At 48.5% G+C, this 17,000-nt stretch overlaps 1 protein-coding gene across 3 annotated transcripts in view; it reads left to right on the top strand.

Annotated features, from left to right (window-relative positions):
- The window catches only part of ERG (ERG, ETS transcription factor), a 189,187-nt gene that overhangs the window by 127,680 nt on the left and 44,507 nt on the right, over nucleotides 1-17,000 (top strand). For all 3 annotated transcript variants that reach the window (XM_012811949.2, XM_023519590.1, XM_023519591.1), the window contains one exon: nucleotides 2,333-2,550. In XM_012811949.2, coding sequence (XP_012667403.1) covers nucleotides 2,333-2,550 — 218 coding nt within the window. The remainder of the gene's footprint in view (nucleotides 1-2,332; nucleotides 2,551-17,000) is intronic.

Genomic DNA, 17,000 nt, shown 5'->3' on the forward strand with positions numbered 1-17,000 from the left:
GTCTTACTTTACCTTGAGAATATACTATTAGTATTTTAAAGTCATTGCTGGCTTGTTATTGTCGAAGCTGTTTTCTTTTCAGTTTGTAATTTCAAATGTAGCCTGTCTCTTATATGTCACTTGTTTTTGCCAATTTCTGATATAAATTGCACATTTGTTCATGTTTCTTGTCATCGGTGGGCCAAAGCTAACATTACATAGTCTGTTATTCTCCTCTGGGCCTCGGCAGGCTGAGGGAGGAGGGAGAGAGTCGCCATCAGCCTTGCCTCCTGTCGCAATTGCGTGTCCACAGCCCTTCTACCCAGTGCCGCTATGGGAAGGGAGACTCTGTTCTGCAAAAGTTATTTAAGCTGTAACTTTTGTCTTTGTTAATGAGTATGACTACGCGGAGTCTGTGGTGCCGATTTTACTCTTAAACCCACATCTACGAGTCTGGAATTGTTAGAATTGTTCCCTAGATTGAGCTCAGAAGAGGCAGCTCTGAGACTCAGGCTCCCACCATCTGGGTGCCCGCTGTGCAGTCAGCTTCTGTATTGCCGCCTCGTAGTATTCTTGTTTGTTGGTGCATTTGATGTTACTGTATATTCCTGCTGCTTTTCACCCCTGGGTCTGTTTCTGGCTCTCTGGTGGTCACAGATTGCCTGTGGTTGTAAGTCAAACAAGTGGTCAGCCGTGCATTTTGTGTTACTGTTTAAGCTCCAGGCTTTGTCATTCCCGGGGTTTCATGGCTGTAGTTTCAGGGACGCTGAAGTAGTCGAGGTGGGGTTATATGTGCACAGGCACATGGCTGCCATTGCGAGAGCCGAGAACTGGAGCTTGTTCCTTTGGTGTCTCCCCACTCATGGATTCAAGTGCAGTGCATCAGGCTAAGAAGCCGGTGCACTTGGGGAGCTGGGGACAGCGTTGGTCCTGGGGTTAGAGGGGCAGAGCATCCATGGGGCAGGAGGGTGATTGTTGCCTACAGATCCTCCTCCTCCTGGATAGGGAGGGGTCCAGTGCCATCACTGGTGGAGAGCATTTTTATTTATTTAATGACCAACTCAAAGAACAATGTGCTCGTTCAAACACTGGTCTCAAACTAAATGTGTTGGAAGGGCATCCAGGGCTGTGGGGGCAGGAGAGAGCAGACGGCAGAACACAGGTCACTTCCACCGTGATACTCCCCGGTCGATCCTGGCCAGCTAATTCAAGCTTAGGTCTAGATCTTTCTGGGTCTCACATTTCTCATTTGAAGATGAGAAGTTTGCATTAGAATGTCTCCATATCTCTTGCCTCTGAGATTCGGTTTGTTTAAAAAAGTTGTGGCATAACCAGAATTTGTTTCTCAGGGGTTGATACCCATACTGAGGGTGCCCCAGGATGGACACGAACATGAGCTACCACATGGATTCTTTTTCTGCCCATAGAAACCAAAATCAGACTGTGTTCTAACTGCTTAGTGTAGTTGCTGCAGGATGTATCGGTGAAGGAGCCGAAATCTGCCAGTCAGAGCTGCCTTTGCTGATTTGGCCGTAAACATAGTCTTCGGCTGACCACTTGTTTGACTTACAACCACAGAACTGTGACCCAAGAAGGACAGATTTCTATTTCTTCTTACCAAATCACGCAAAAGACCAAAGATATTAATAGAAACTGGGGGGAGGGAGTGCTAGTCCAAGTGATCCAGATATTCTAAACATCCTGGTATTTGCAGGCATCTGGATAATTTATAGCTTTTTTTTTCTTTTTGGGGTTCATTTATCATCCAGATGTTCACCATCATGGAAGCACCACTTGAAACTCTATTTCAGCTAATAACTTAGAGTGGAAAAACTCATCTTTTTGTTTGGTTGTCCCATGGCGCTCCGTCCTTTCCTCTCTCTTCTTCTGAGTACCTCTTCCTCGAAATCTCCCGGGAATGTGGCAGTTTTGCCAGATGCTTAGGTGTTAGCCTTCACATTTCTTTTTTTAATCTTCATGACCATTCTGTACCCTGTCTGCTTAAATTATAGATTGCATTTGTCAAATAATGACACATACAATTGGATGTCTTTTAAGACCTTTGAAATTCAACTTCCTTGAATTGAGATTAAAGTAGGTATTATCTGCCCTGCCGCAGTCAGGCCTGGGGCGCTTGAGCCCTGCAGACAAGTTTTCCTGGGCTGGTACTTCCAGCGGGCACACTGCAGAGGAAAGAAAAACAGGGTACTTTTTTCCTCTGAAAAGTAGAAATGGATACCATAAAAACTACCTAAAATGTAGCCCCAGTTAGAAAGAACGCTGAAGTCAACAGCTTTTGGAAACATGACTGTCCTTTGGAATGTCCTGAATATGTGTTTCTTTGGGCGTTCAGGAAGCATTATCAGTTGTGAGCGAGGACCAGTCGTTGTTTGAGTGCGCCTACGGGACGCCACACCTGGCTAAGACGGAGATGACCGCGTCCTCCTCCAGCGACTATGGACAGACTTCCAAGATGAGCCCACGTGTCCCTCAGCAGGACTGGCTGTCTCAACCCCCAGCCAGGGTCACCATCAAAATGGAATGTAACCCGAGCCAGGTGAACGGCTCAAGGTAAGGAGACAACTGACCCCCCCATTTTCCTATTAACTTCAGATGGCAGGGTGGACGTCAGTCAGGCTTCTCCAAAGACTATTTCAGAATGGACGGCCCCTGAGCGGTAACATCGGGCAACGCTGAGAAAATGTGTTTTCCAGTGGTTTGTGTTGAGCATAGAGGTTGTAAAACCAGTAGTATATTTACCAAGAACTCTCTTTGAAGACGTGGTGTTGGATTCTGTTTCCCAGTTATGCAGGCTCTGTGGGAGGGGGCCTTGCCCACATATGGCCAGATACATCTCTGAGGTTTTATTGCCTGGAAAGTAGTGCTGTCTTGTGTTTTTATGAAAGGAGCATGTCAGCTAGTGGCCGGGCCGTGAGAACTTGCTAAGGAGGCTGCTTCATGCACTTTCCACCCCCACCCCATGCTTTAGTCTCTGCTGTCCTCTCCTCTTAGATGGTTGTTTTTCCTCATCTTAACTTCCATTTAAAATCAAGCTCCCCTGTCTCCCCTAACTGTTAGCTTTCCTGAAAATGCACATATAACATGTATCTAATAATCAAGCTGTCACAGACGACGTATTATCAAATGCAGAAATGTCCCTGGCACTGAAAAGCATTGTACTAGATGGAGTTTTCGAAAGTAAAATTAATTTCAGTTATGATATAATACCTTTTCGAGAAGAAGAATGTGAAAACTTCAGACCAAGGGACACAGAAAGGATGATTTCTTTTAAATGTTGCATAATCTACCCTACAGTTGTAAGAACAGCTCCCAGTTTCTGGGACTTTGCTGTGTACAGAGCCCTTTATGTCCCCTAGCCTGTCAGTTCCCGAGCACCCCTCCTGCCCCCCAGCGATGCCCGTCCACGCTTGATGGATGAGGAATCCTACGATCAGGTATTTTCTGTCTAACCTAAAAATTGCCACTTAAAGGGAATCAGAACTTGGATTCAAACCAGGAGTGTTTGACTCCACACCCGGAGCACTTTCCACGATGTTGTGGCTGTAATAGGGCCTTTTTGTTACATGTATGTTTTCACGCTAAGTATGTTTATTATAAGTGTCATATTTTATAAGTACTGGAAACCATTGCGTCAACTCCTAGGATGACATTAATGAAGGTGCCAAGCCCCAGTGCCGTAGAGAGAGCATCGACAGTGAGGCTGGATGTGCCAGATGGGGAGACAGGAGGCGCCGGAACGTTCCTCAACTCTGAGAAGCAGTTTGCTTATGTGCCTCTGGCTTCTTCTGGAAAGGAAAAATAGCTCTGAGGCTGAATATGCTGCCATGTGGGTCCTTTCAGTGGAATTCAAGGCAGGATTATCTTGGGTCTCATCGAGGTTGATTAGAACATTAAGTCCTGGAGTTCTGAAAGGACCCAGCAGAAAATGCAGTCATGGGGTCCACAGCACCAAAGTGGTGGGAAGTTAATGGTTGCCTGTTTTTGCTTTAGCCATAACTTGTAGACGTTTGGTGGGATGTGCCTGCTGAGCCTCGGCTGCAGGCATTTCTGAGCATGGAGTAGTGCAGGGCACTTACGTCCTTCAGCATTTCTGTGGATAAGCAGTTGGTGGGACTCAGCCTGGAAACGGTAAAGTCCTAGCAACTGGGAGCTGTTCTTACAACTGCAGGGTAGATTACACAATATCTAAAAGAAATCATCCTTTCTTTGTCTCTTGTGCAGCCCATGTGGTCATGGCAGAAACAGGTCTCTAAGGCCTTTCTCCTTCAGAGGCTAATTTGTTCCCACAGGCACTACACCTGCCTGGGCCAAGAGGGGGATTATGAGGGAGAGATTGTGACAGAGACGGGGTATGTGTGAGAGAGAGAGAGAGAAAGGCAGAGATGGAGAGAGAGAATGAGGAGGATGGGAAGGCCACTGAGATGCCCCCTGGCGATGACAAGCAGAGCCACCCTGGCCTGGCCTGGCCTGGTTTTGGTCTGGCCTGCCAGTCTAGAGTTAGCAAGCCCCAGAAGGGAAGCCTGAGCGAGGCGGTGAGGACAGTGCTGCAGAAACGAAAGCTCCCCTTGTCCTCAGTGTGCTACCCCAAATTAAAAATTAAAGTAAAATGAGAATCTGTTTGTGGAGAGGTGCAAACACCATTGTCCTTCACATGGTCGCTGATGTCCACATCCCTGCCTGGCCTGGCTGGGTATGGGGCAGACTTTCCGGCCTGCAGTGGTTAACCCAGAAGCTCAGGACAGGGGTTCACAGTGACCCTGAGCTCCAGCCAAGGGGCTTCAGTCCCCCCAAAATATAGGCAGGCAGCTTCCCCCAGGTTCCATACCCTGTGGACTGGGGAAAGCTCTTCAGTGGTTCTTATCTCAGGCAGGTGGAAAGATGGGTGCTGGCCCCAGGAAATTATTTTTCAGGGAAATTGGACATTTTTTCCCAAGGGAACAATGAAGGGTAACTTTAAGAGCTTTCTCTCTGAAGCCTCACAGAACTCTGACATTGCTTAGAATGCTCCTGTGACAGGCCTTAAATGCAGTTCAGCTTTCAAAGCAAACAGCCACGTGGGTTTGGAGGGTGGATGCTGAGTGAGGTCAGTCGCCCCACTTTCTGTGTCAGAGTCACAGGGTGTCAGTTTGTCCAGTGCTGTCTGTGAAGAGAGCGAGCTCAACCCCTCTACCTTTAATCATGGAAGATGGCAGGAGTGGCCTGAAATAGAGGCAGGGGAACCTGGGCCTTGGAGGCCTCCTTGGCTTGGTGGCATCCAGGGACAAGACAGGTGTCCACCAGTCAGCAAGGAGCATCATCTCCTACCCTTAAGAATGCTTGGGGAGGGCGGGGGCAGGTATGAAATCCCTCTGTAGAAGAGATGACCACAAGAGATGCTTGTGACACCCTCCCCAGAGCGCAGTGGGGGCTGCACAGTGTACCATAAGTGACTCCCCAGAGAAGTAGAACTGTAGACTATTTCAATATTTTAAGAGGTTGATTTTAAGGGGTTAAGTCCAGCGGTCATGAGGGTGGCTGATCTGAGGTCTGCAGGGAAGGCTGGCAGGCTGGAGACGGGGCGGCATGTCTATGTTCTGGGCTACAGGCAGGACGCCTTCCCGGGAAACCTCTGTCTTCACTCTCCAGGCCCTCAGCTGATTAGACAGCTCGCTGGTCTTGTCCAAAGTGACCTCCTCAGTTAAGGTCCACGGATGGAGGTGGTGGCCGAACCTGCCAGCTGCCTTGGCAGTGGTTGACACCTCCAGCGTTTGAGCCAGTCACGGGGAGCCCCAGCCTGACCAGTCTGACCAGGACACTGAGCCCCACCCTGACTGCCAGGGGCCCTCCACCACGTGGTGACTGGCAGGGCCATTCCACTCTTTCACTCTCCTGTCTCTGAAGGAGCTCAGCCTGGTGGAACAGCGAGTGGTAAAGGGGGGTTGAGCTTCATGTCAGGGCTCTGTGACCCCAGGAATGTTGAAACGTGGTTTCAGCCAGAGCCAGGGCCAGAGTCTGCTCCCCAGGGTCCAACAGGTGGCCTGAGGGTATTCCAGGAAGAGAGGGGAGGGCTCATGGGCCTCCATGGAGCTGAGACTCATCTCACCCAGGGGCACACCGGTGGCCTAAGTGGCTGAGAGGACCACCTGGGGGCAGACCTGTGGGTTTTGCCGATCACACCAGGCTCTTTGTGTATGTCAGGTCCAGCTCCACAGAAAGGAACGTGGATGTGTCTTCACTCTGCTCTGTCTGGGGACTGAGAATGGGCACCCAGGCCGTGCCAGGGGGCAGGGGAGGGTATCCCTGCAGGGACCTGTAGAGTTGGGGTGGCTCACCGCCACATGAGGAGCTCTAGCCCGGGTGTGCAGGAGAAAAGAGCCCAGGTGTGCCCGGGTGTGCAGGAGAAGAGCCCAGTTCACTGTCCTCTTCTAATTGTCCCTGCTGTGAGCTGATGTGTAGAGCATTTCCTGTAGCACACAGGCCTCTCGAAGTCAAGTCCAAGGGGAGTTGACATGAGACAAAAATTGATCTTTGGCTAGAACTCGGAGGCTCTTAGCTCAGTGACCCCTCACTGCAGCTTTGGTCTCACCAGAACATGGCCTTCTGCATAGAGCACCAGCTTTGGGAATGGCCCATTTGCCTGCCCTCTGCATTGCTTGCCCATGGAGGGGAAGGCTGAGGGTCTTGGGCAGAAGGAAGGGCTCAGTTCCTAAGCAAATAGTGGAATTCTACAAAGCCTCAGCCCTAACACGCTTACGAGCTCCTGAACTGGAATCCATGTGGTGACATGAGATCTAGTGCCGTTATAATGGAGTTTCTATTTAAAAAATAATGTGAGAAAATCAGGAGAGAAAGGAACCATAGCTTTGTGAGCCAATAGGGAAGTCATTGTGGGTTTGGCTTGGCCACCAAATGGCAGAATTCTCGCAGACATTAATCCAGCTGTGTGTGGCGTGGACACAGGACAGCACTTCTCAGCTTCGGCCGCCCACGGCCACCCTGCCTCTCCTTTTCTTCACACTGGCCTCACACACAAGAAACTTCCAAGTGTTCACACAAAGGAAAACTGTCCGTGTGTGGCCAAGCCCAAACCAGCTGTCTTCCTGGGCCACGCACACAGTGGGCCCTGCTGGGTGTATCAGCACCTGCTCACCCTCTAGCAAGCTCCCTGCCCATCCCTTCATTTGCTGTGAGGCGGTTCAGCCAGTATAGATTGGTGAGATAAGCCAAGAGGGGACAGGCACTCACATGTGGTCATGATGAGATTGTCCTCCTGCTGGCAGGCAGGTGGGACATACGGAGCAGGCTGCTTTCCCTCTAAGCATCCCTGGCCCCGGTGACCAAGTTCACTCAGTATGCCCAGAGTGTCACCTTCCTCTTTCCACAGGTGAAGGCCATTCCAGGTAGCCTGCTGGAGGCTCCCTGGAGCTGGAATCTAATGAATTTCTGTGCCATGACATCAGTCCCAGTAGCCAGCTCCAACCCAGTCCCCAAGCCACCATTGGTGTGTTTGATTCTGTTGAGTAAGGGCTCCCTACCATGGTGGGTCTCCTGCTGGGTCCCAGGCCCAGCAACACCACCTGGGAACTTGTTCAAAATGCAGATTTTCCTTGCCTTGCCCCAGAAGAGACGTGAGGTGTGGCCCAGCACTCTGTTTAAGGAGCCCCCTGGAGGATTCTGATGCTCGCCAATGTGAGAACCACTGCTCTGTTCTAGGAAGAGGAATGATGAGAATGCCTGGTAGCCGGGTGGAAGCCGCCTGTCGAGTGAGTGATCTGGGAGAACACAGGGCAGGGAAAGGTGGCTCCTGGAAGTCCGTCCGCCTACCCTGACGATAACCTCCCTTCCCTTGTGCCACACCCGCGCTTTGCCCGGCGGAGCCTGTGCAGTGAGAGACCAGGCTCTTTGGGCCTTACCTTCCTATGTAGTCTGGGAAGGAGATTCATTGTGTGACAGACTAACTCCGGGCTGGGGCCAGGTGGCAAGATGCTTTTGCCATGTTATTAAAAGCTTGCCACCAGGGTGTGATGAATACGGGTCATCTGATGGGTCCATCCTGGCCTCAGACATCTGGTGATGCCCAGACCCCCTCATTCAGTCTCTAAGGGTATACTGAGCACCTGCTGTAGGTAGCCACCATTCTGAGCACGTGGATCACAGTGAGAGAAGATATAAAAACTTCTGCCTCACTAAGTTCACTTTTGAGTAGGGAGGAAGGCCATTAAACCAGGTGACTTAATGAAATATATAGTAGGTTATAACACAGTAAATGCTGGGGAGAAAAATATGGCAAGAAAGAGGATGATAGTTCTTGACAGGGGGGCCTGAGAAGGTCACCTCTGAGAAAGTGACATTTGAGTCTGGCTCCAAATGTCAGTAGTGTGGAAACCGAGAAACCCTGCACCAGAGGCAGTGAGGAAAAGGCCTTGTGGTTGGTTAAACAGCAGAAGGTATTCTAGGCAAAGGGAATGGGAAGTGCAAAGGGCCTGAGGTCGCTGAAAACAGGAGGCCATTGTGGCTGATGTTTGGTGTCAGAGAGGAAGAGTTATAGGAAATGAGTTTGGAGAGACCTTGGGGCCAACCAGGGGCCTTTGACTTTCACACTAAGTGAGCTGGGAACTCATTGGGGGATGGCAGGCAAAGGAAGGATGTGATGTTGCTTAGGTTCAGCAGATCTCCCTGACTCTAGGTTGAAGTGCAGACCATCTGGAGGCTCCTGCAGCCGTGTAGGTGTGCAATGGTGGAGGCCTCACCAGGGCATCAGCCAGGGAGGGAAGGGAGAGGCCATGCATTCTGGGCATATTGTAAAGGTAAAGCCAAACTCTTTTGCTGATGGGTTGAGCACACAGCATGAGGAACGGAGGACATGAGGATTGGCACAAAGTTTGAGGGCTATACCCCAAAGCAGATCAGGATAAACCAAGCTAGAAGCCTCCTGAGAACAGAGGCTGCCCCCTTAGGCATCAGCCCAGGCACTGGAGACCTGAACTTGTGTCTGATAAGCACCAGGTAAAATGGGGGAGGCTCTGGGCTTCTTGCCTGAGTGCAGTGGATCTTTGTTCTTTAAGCCAGGGTTTAAACTCTCAACCAGAGTGATTTTGCTCCCAGGACATTGCTGAATATCCAGAGATGTTTGTGATTGTCACAGCTAGTGGGGAGGAGGGTGTTACTAGGATCTAGTGGGCAGAGGCCGGGGCTGTCACTCAGCAGCCTTCGAGGCCCAGGGCGCACCTCTGTGAGCAGAACATCCCCCGCACATACCCGCAAAGGAATGGTCTGGCTGCGCATGGCAGTGGAGTGGCAGGTAAGAAGCCCTGCACCAAACCAGCATTTACTGGGGTTTACTCTGCTTCCTGCCCTGCATGGGCTCCTATGAAGACAGATTCAAAGAAGCTCATGGTCTATCAAAGGGGAAAAGGTCCTGTGAGATTGTGAAGCCCCCACGAGTACAGAGGAGCATACAGGACCCAGAAACCGCAGGAGTGAGGGTGTCATCATGTCCAGCTGGGCAGGAGAGAGAGGCTCTGAGAGGGACAGTAGTAATATTTCTACAACATACTGCGCTTTATTAGATTGTACATATAGCATATTATCCGATTTCTACACTAAGTCCATGAGATGGCAATATTATGATTATACCCATTTCACAGATGAAGGCCATTGAGTTTCCAATGTGTAGCCTGTCCACACCCACCCGTTGTAGGCCATTTGGCCTCAGGCCTGGGGTTGTCTTCATTCCCTCAGCCTGAAAATTCTTCCTGTGCTGGCAGCGATAGCATGGTTTCCTCCAGTGTCAAACAAACAAACACACAATAATGTTTTATCATTTTTTCACTTATGAGGCATTAAATCCAAGCACCAACTGCATTTTAATTTCTTGTATATCTTAACACATTTATAAAAAACTTACTTTCATCTCATACTTGCCTGCACTGGCCTTTGTATTCATTTCCTAAAGTACCTCCAGATGAAACAGGCAGTAACAAGTCTGGTGACGAGACCTGCATTCTGAGCGTTTCAGGGGGCCTTGGTACATTGTTGGGGTGAAATTAAAATGAAAAAATTCTCGGTTTTAGTGTAGTGACTATTCATGTAACTGTTATTGTTATTGTGTGGGAAAGGCCCTCTGCCCGATGACCACCAATGCAGTGATATATTGGCTGAAGGTGCTTTACTATCAAGGCCTCTCATTTTACGTACAGCACTCAATGCTGAACACACTGCTGACCAGTTAGGAGTCAAGCGGTAATAGGGATGGTTTCTGTGTAAAATCTCTGTTCAGCAGTATGTCATGATGTTAGAGGTGCTAAGTGAGTCTATATCCGAAGCAGCTGAGAGATGAGGAGGGCGAAAGAATAAATAGGCTGACTTTGGAACCACTGGAACTGAGAGCGGGAGAAATGGATCAGGAACAGCTGCTATGTGAACAGATTGTTGATGGCCATTTCAATTTTATGCAGAAACTGTCCATGTTACCCGGTAGCTTGAGACTGGTCAACAATGTCACAGAAATTGCATGTGGTTCACTGGGCCGGGCCTCTCTGCAAGTCTTCCAATTCAACTCATGGAGTTTGACATTACATGTGTTTTCTTACCCTTTCTATAGTACTTAAGTATTATTTTAGGACAGTGAAATCCACTAGCTAACTAAATTTGCTCCTTTCTGCCTAGGCTCCGACTTGGATTGGCATAAAAGACATCTCCTAATTAAGCCCCAAGCTGTGCTATGGGTGGCCCTGTGCCAAAGCCTTCCAAACTAGTGATTTTGCCCTAACTGTAATAGTGGGTGTCTTAGACATCACAGGCTGCTATAACAAAAATGGCTCTAGGCTGGGTGGCTTGTGCACCGTTTTGGAGGCTGACAAGTCCAAGATCAAGGTGCTGGCAGATTTGGTGTCTGCTTCACAGATGGCACCTTCTACTGTGACCTCATATGGCAAAAGGAAAAAGGAGCTCCCTGAGGTCCCTTTCTAAGGACACAGGTCCCATTCCTGAGGGCTCCATCCTCTTCACCTGGGCACCTTCTCCAGGCCCCACCTCCTGATGCTATCACACTGGGTCGCAGCAGGTGCGGTCAGTGGGGAGCGGGCAGGCACTTCCTTGGTATTTGCTATCTGGAAAGTAAAACCATTGGGTTGCCCAGAATTCACATAACTTGCTTATAAACAGCAAAGTCTGAAGCACCATGGTGGCATTAGGTTTACTCTGTGAAAACCGAGTTTTTTAAAAAAGCAACAAACAGCACTTACGAAATAGAAAAGCCTGCGTATTTGTTTATCATGGAACCGCTTGTAGAGATTTTATTCTATACAACATTTTATTTCCAAATCATGAGCCCCAAAATGATGCACCCCCCACTTTTTAAACATGACATGGTCTTGCTGATATTCTTTGTCAGCTGCAAAGAGAAATATAAACTCAGACAATAAAACTTTTTCAGGGAAACTTCAAGCCCCTTTTAGGGACAAAGAACTAACTGTTGGTGAGTTGGTGGTGACTTTTTAATTAATTTTGTCTTCAACTGCTTCAGAGAAGGGGGAAGGAACAGGACTGTTGGGAAGAGGCTGAAATTCCAGGTGTAAGAGAGAATATTTAGTAAGGGTAAAAATAACACACAGCTGTGAAGACAAACATCTACGGTTTCAGTTTGAGCCTGGAGTTCTACATGAATCACTGCTCAGCTCCACCCGCTGCCCGGGCCACGGGGCTGAAGCAGCTTTTCCACTGCCTCTGATTCAGAAATAAAACAGACCCACAAATTACCCTGCAGCTCTCCAGACAATCCCCTCCTTGTCTGGGGTCCTAAAAATACCTTTTGTGGTGACTTACCTCAATTCACGCTGTGAAACTCGATTAGGAGTTCGGTCGGCCGATTAACACTAAGTATGTGCTTTTAGGGGCCATATGAAGAAAACCACCTGAGAAGGGGTTTATTTGTATTCAGGTTGAGACGGGTCTGGAATGCAATGCCTGTCCCCCTGGCCAGCCTCCTTGTGGAGGGCCTCCCGCAGAGCTGACCTCTTTGGCCTCTTAGGGCTGAGCTGCCAAAGAAAGCCCTTACATTTCTTCCATGTGGCTTCATCACCAAGTTCTTCTTCACATGAAATAACCTAGTAAACTAAACAAACAAAAAAAACACATACAGGAAAACAGTGGCATTCTAATAAACAGTGACAGGCTGAACACCGAACAGCGGTACACATTAGCTTCTGACCTACCTACAAATTCACTAAGGTGCCATTATGAACAGTTGTCAACAAAGATACACACACACACACACACACACACACACACAGAGGCACGCACGTGCAGCATGTTGCTGTGTTAATTTGTACAGCACTTACCAGTTTGCAAAGCATATTCACACTTACCATCTCCAGGGTCCTCACAACAACCTCAAGAAGGAATTCGTTGCTTTTTATGAATGAAGAAATTGAGCCTCAAGAGATTAGGTGACTTGTTTAAAGGTCAACCAAGGTCAACACTGTTTTTCTGATTCTGAGATAAGGGGCTTTCTCTAGCACCACAGGTATAAGGTAAGAGCTTGGTGTTTAGTTGGGGAGAGTCACTTATCAGTTCACCTACCTGTCCCGTGGACTCTTGGTGAGCACACACAGAGGAGGGAGGGGGACGGAGACATTCCTCCCAGGAGACCCAGGAAAGGTTCACAGAGGTCCTTGAGGTGAGCTTGTAGGTGAATACGGCAGGTACCAGGTGGTCTGGGCGGGGACAGCACTGAAGGCAGAGGGAATAGCAAAAGCAAAGGCTCAAGGGGAAGTGTGATGTGGGGCAGGGGTGATGTGGGGGGTGATGTGGGGTAGGGAGTGATGTGGGGAGTGGTCTCAGAAGGCAGGGCCTGTGCAGTCAGGGTGAGAGGCTTTAGCCACTCCAAGTGCCAGTCCTATAAGAATAGGGACACTGATGAACCCCCAGCACCAGGGAAGGTGCTTGGTGTAGAGCAGACATCCTCAAACTACAGCCCAAGGGCCACATGTGGCCCGTGTAGGACATTTATCCGGCCCGCTGGGTGTTCTTGCTGCTGCCTGTCCTGCTTAGCAGCCGACTCATCCAGGGGCCCACACTCTGGTCCTCCAATGGTCTGAGGGACAGTGAACTGGCCCCCTGTTTAAAAAGTTTGAGGACCCCTGGTATAGAGACATGTCCCGTGAATGAACTAGTGAGTAAACTTAGAAGCCCCTGGCCCAGACCACAGAGGAGAATCTAGGGAGTTGGGCCATGGCGGGGTCAGGTCTGACGTGGCCAGCTTGTGTTTGGGGAAGGTTTATTTCATGCTCTGGTAGCAGGAGAGAGGGAGCTTGGAAGTGCTTGGAATCTTCTGGCAGCATGTGATGGAGAGCAGGGCAGTGAGAAGTGGGGTCTATGTGCAAGAGGGTCAGAGGAACGGGGGATGATGGATGGTCTGCCTCCACTGACTCAAGGAAGAGGGACATTGATTTCCCCAGGCACATTTGACCTGCCTTGGGCTGGCTCCAAGGTGAGCACTTCTGCAGCGGGCTCTGAAATGCAGGTGAACCCCAGGCTTCATGTGGTCAGTGAGAGTGGGACTGTCCCTTAGGGCTGTACTCAGTGACATTCTTGGATAAATGAGGTGTGTTCACACTCCCAGGGAGCTGAGGCCCCTTCCTCGTCAAGCCAGTGGCCACGGCTGCGCCATCTCATTGCCACGTCTTTCCATGACGGAATCTGCCCGCTGCTGTTAAGTAGACTCTGATGTGAGGAAACGAAAGTCAGATGCCAAGTTTATTTTGTTTTTTGAAGACCAAAGACCTAATTTTATATTTTTCAGTATGTTTTTACAGGCATATTACTCCCTCCCCCTCTTTATTTTTTTAAGAGAGATATACATGGAAACAGCTAAATGAGGCTTATGCTTTGGGTCTGTGTTGTGCTTAATCTTCAAAAAATTCTATGGACGACCTTCCCAGTGGCCTGGCCCCTTAGCCCTCGGTTCTATCTTTGTGGGCCTGTTGTCCAGGGTGGGTTTATTCCCACTCTGCTCCCTGAGCGTGGGGACTTCTTGCCTGATGTCCCTTCCCACTTGTGGGTGTTCACCCCTCATCTGTGAGGAACACACACCACACTGAGCCCTCAGTGGAGTTTTGGGGAGGAGCACAGGACTCTAAACTGCAAATTGAGATAAATGATTTGCATTCCTAACCAAACTTATCAAGACTCACACATATGTTGGAATAAACATCACTGTCTTCAGAGTCTCCCAAGGGGCCCTGCCCTGTCCCCATGAGACAGCTACTCCTCGGTTCACATCAGTGACTCTCATCCGTGACTGTCTGCAGGCCCCACAGGGATATTCTACTGAGAATTCTCAACAGTGATGGAAGTGAGGCTTCCAAGGGTCCATTCAACTGTGATTGACACCTGTGATAGAGACCTCGCATACAGTGTGGTGGTGAAGTATTTGGGGTCAGGACCCCAGTTATCTAGGTTTGAATCCCGTGTCCTCCACTACTGGTCAAGTCATCTTGGGCAGGTGTGTGTCTTGCTCCATCTGTAAAATCAGTGCTTCCTGAGAGGGCCGACCTCAGGAGCTGCACGTATGAAATGAGCTTCTGATAACAGCTCGGCACCGTTTCAAATGCTTCGATCACGTGTCTGTTAGAATGTAAAGACGCAAAAAGAATTTGGAGTCTTCCTAGCATGCGTCAACAGATACTGGTTAGGAGAGGAACCAAGTAAGGTCTGCAAAGATCTGTTTATTATAATGCGTTAGCTGCTGTCGGAGACAAAGTATTACCCTGTTCAACATCAGCAAATTTGAATTGAAAGTCTAGAAATTAGGAGATTGTGGCTGCAAAACACTGTATCTCTCAAGGTTTTCTCATTTTTTAATTTTTTTATATATGTTTCTGCACTGATCTCTCAGGTCAGTTTTTTTGAAAAGTGATGTCAAGAAATCAAACAAAAGGGCGGCACCTGTGGCTCAGAGGAGTAGGGTGCCAGCCCCATATGCTGGAGGTGGCAGGTTCAAACCCAGACCCAGCCAAAAACTGCAAAAAAAAAAAAAAAAAGAAAGAAAAGAAACCAAACAAAAAGCAACCAGCCCGTGTGGAGGAAGCTAAAGACACATGGTCCCTGGGTGTCTGTGAGCATCTGAAGCTGTGTTCTGGGAGTGTCCTGCTGGGCCACCAGCTCCTCCTGCCAGTGTGTGCAGTGGTGTGTCCTGCTGGGCCCCCAGCTCCTCCTGCCAGTGTGTGCAGTGGTGTGTCCTGCTGGGCCACCAGCTCCTCCTGCCCGTGTGTGCAGTGGTCTGAGATGTATTATGGCCTGTTGGGGAGGCTGATATTTACTGCATCACCCAGTTCTCTTCCTGAGAAGGTCTGAGAGAAACTTTTCGCAAATCTGGGCCTAAGAGAACCCTTCTGCTGCATAACTGGTTTGTGTTTATCTTGATACCTTGAACCTTGTAAGTGAATGCGTTTTCCCTTTTGCTGTGGCCAGTAGAAAGCTTGGAGATAAATGCATGTCGTACCTCTAGCAAGTGTAAATAGTGAGCCTACTCAGTGGACCGCTTTATCCCTGGATTACTTTTCTGCCTTTGTTTTCTATTCATTTATCTTCTACTAATTATTTATGTCATCATTTTATCATGCATGCGTTTTTTACAATCTGTCTCAAGCTTCACATAGTTTGAGGCCCAACAGGGGAATCAAAGGTGGTCAAAACCACCACACACACATATAAATAGAACTCTGCTGTTTCTGGGGAAAGTTATGGAGTCCCTGCCCTGGAACACTGTCCATGTAAGCTAAAGACAAGTTCATCCAAGTAGCTTCCAGATGGTCATGCCTGGGGGCGTCGGATGGGGCTTCCTCCAGCCCTCCCATTCTGTAGCCCTGCGAGAAACCATTTAGGTTTGGCAATTTGTCTCCCCCGTTCTCACCTTAATTTAAATTTAGAAAAAATTACCAATTTGACAGTCTTTGCCATGTTCTTATACCATTAATTCCTAATACTAGTGTGTTTTGAGAAATCAGTGCTCATGGTTTTAAATTCTAAGAATTAAATCTCCTAGCGTTATTTAAAAGTGATTATTATTTGAGGCTCAACAAGCCAATTTATTTAAGCCCATGTCCTCCTTATCAGACAAAGGATACCAAAGTTCCACTGTGTTTTCATCATGACATCTGAGGCATTGCCCTGTGCTACATATAGATTCCCCAGAGTGACCACAGTTATGTCCAGATGCCATGGAAAAGTGTGAGAGCGTTACAGAGAGTAAACCCTCAAGTTAGGGAGAGATCGTCAGGGAGTTGGGAAGTGATAGGGCTGACTTTCTGGCACCATTGCCATCATCCAGTTTTTTCTCAGGATTTTTCATCCTGACCAAACTTTTCTCTCTTGGGCACCGCCACCCAGTGTAGAATTTCCCTACTGTGAGCAGAGAGAAGTGTTTGTCTTTCCAGCCCCCATTTTCTCTCACTGATGCCACATATTGTACGGAACAGACAAGACTAACATGTTACATGTCACAATAGAACCCAAACTTGAAAATGTGGATTTACAAATATGGTTAAGACACTGTGATTTGGCTAGAAGGGTGGCTCATACTATAATCCTAGCACTCTGGGAGACCGAGGTGGGTGGATTGCCTGAGCTCATGAGTTTGAGACTGGCCTGAGCGAGAGCAAGACCCTGTCTCTAAAAAAGTCAGGCATTGTGGCAGGTGCCTGTAGTCTCAGCTACTGGGGAGTCTGAGGCAAGAGGATTGCTCAAGCCCAGGAGTTTGCTGTAACCTATGATGCCATGGTACTCTACCCAGGGTAAGAGAGTAAGACTCTGTCTCAAAACAAACAAAAACTCATGATTTCTGTATGCCCTCAAAGGCAAGTATACTTAAGAGCCATATTTATTTGTAATAAAGAAATTTGTGCCCAACCGATAATACAGATACATTTTGTATTTATTAAACGAATATCTACTTGACAAGCTTCTAATGAGTAACTGTAGACTTTTCACGAAAACTGCTACAACTCACCTCTGCAAGT

This window comes from Otolemur garnettii, unplaced genomic scaffold, assembly GCF_000181295.1.
Source record: "Otolemur garnettii isolate 467f Iridium unplaced genomic scaffold, OtoGar3 scaffold00180, whole genome shotgun sequence".
Lineage (NCBI taxonomy): Eukaryota > Metazoa > Chordata > Mammalia > Primates > Galagidae > Otolemur > Otolemur garnettii.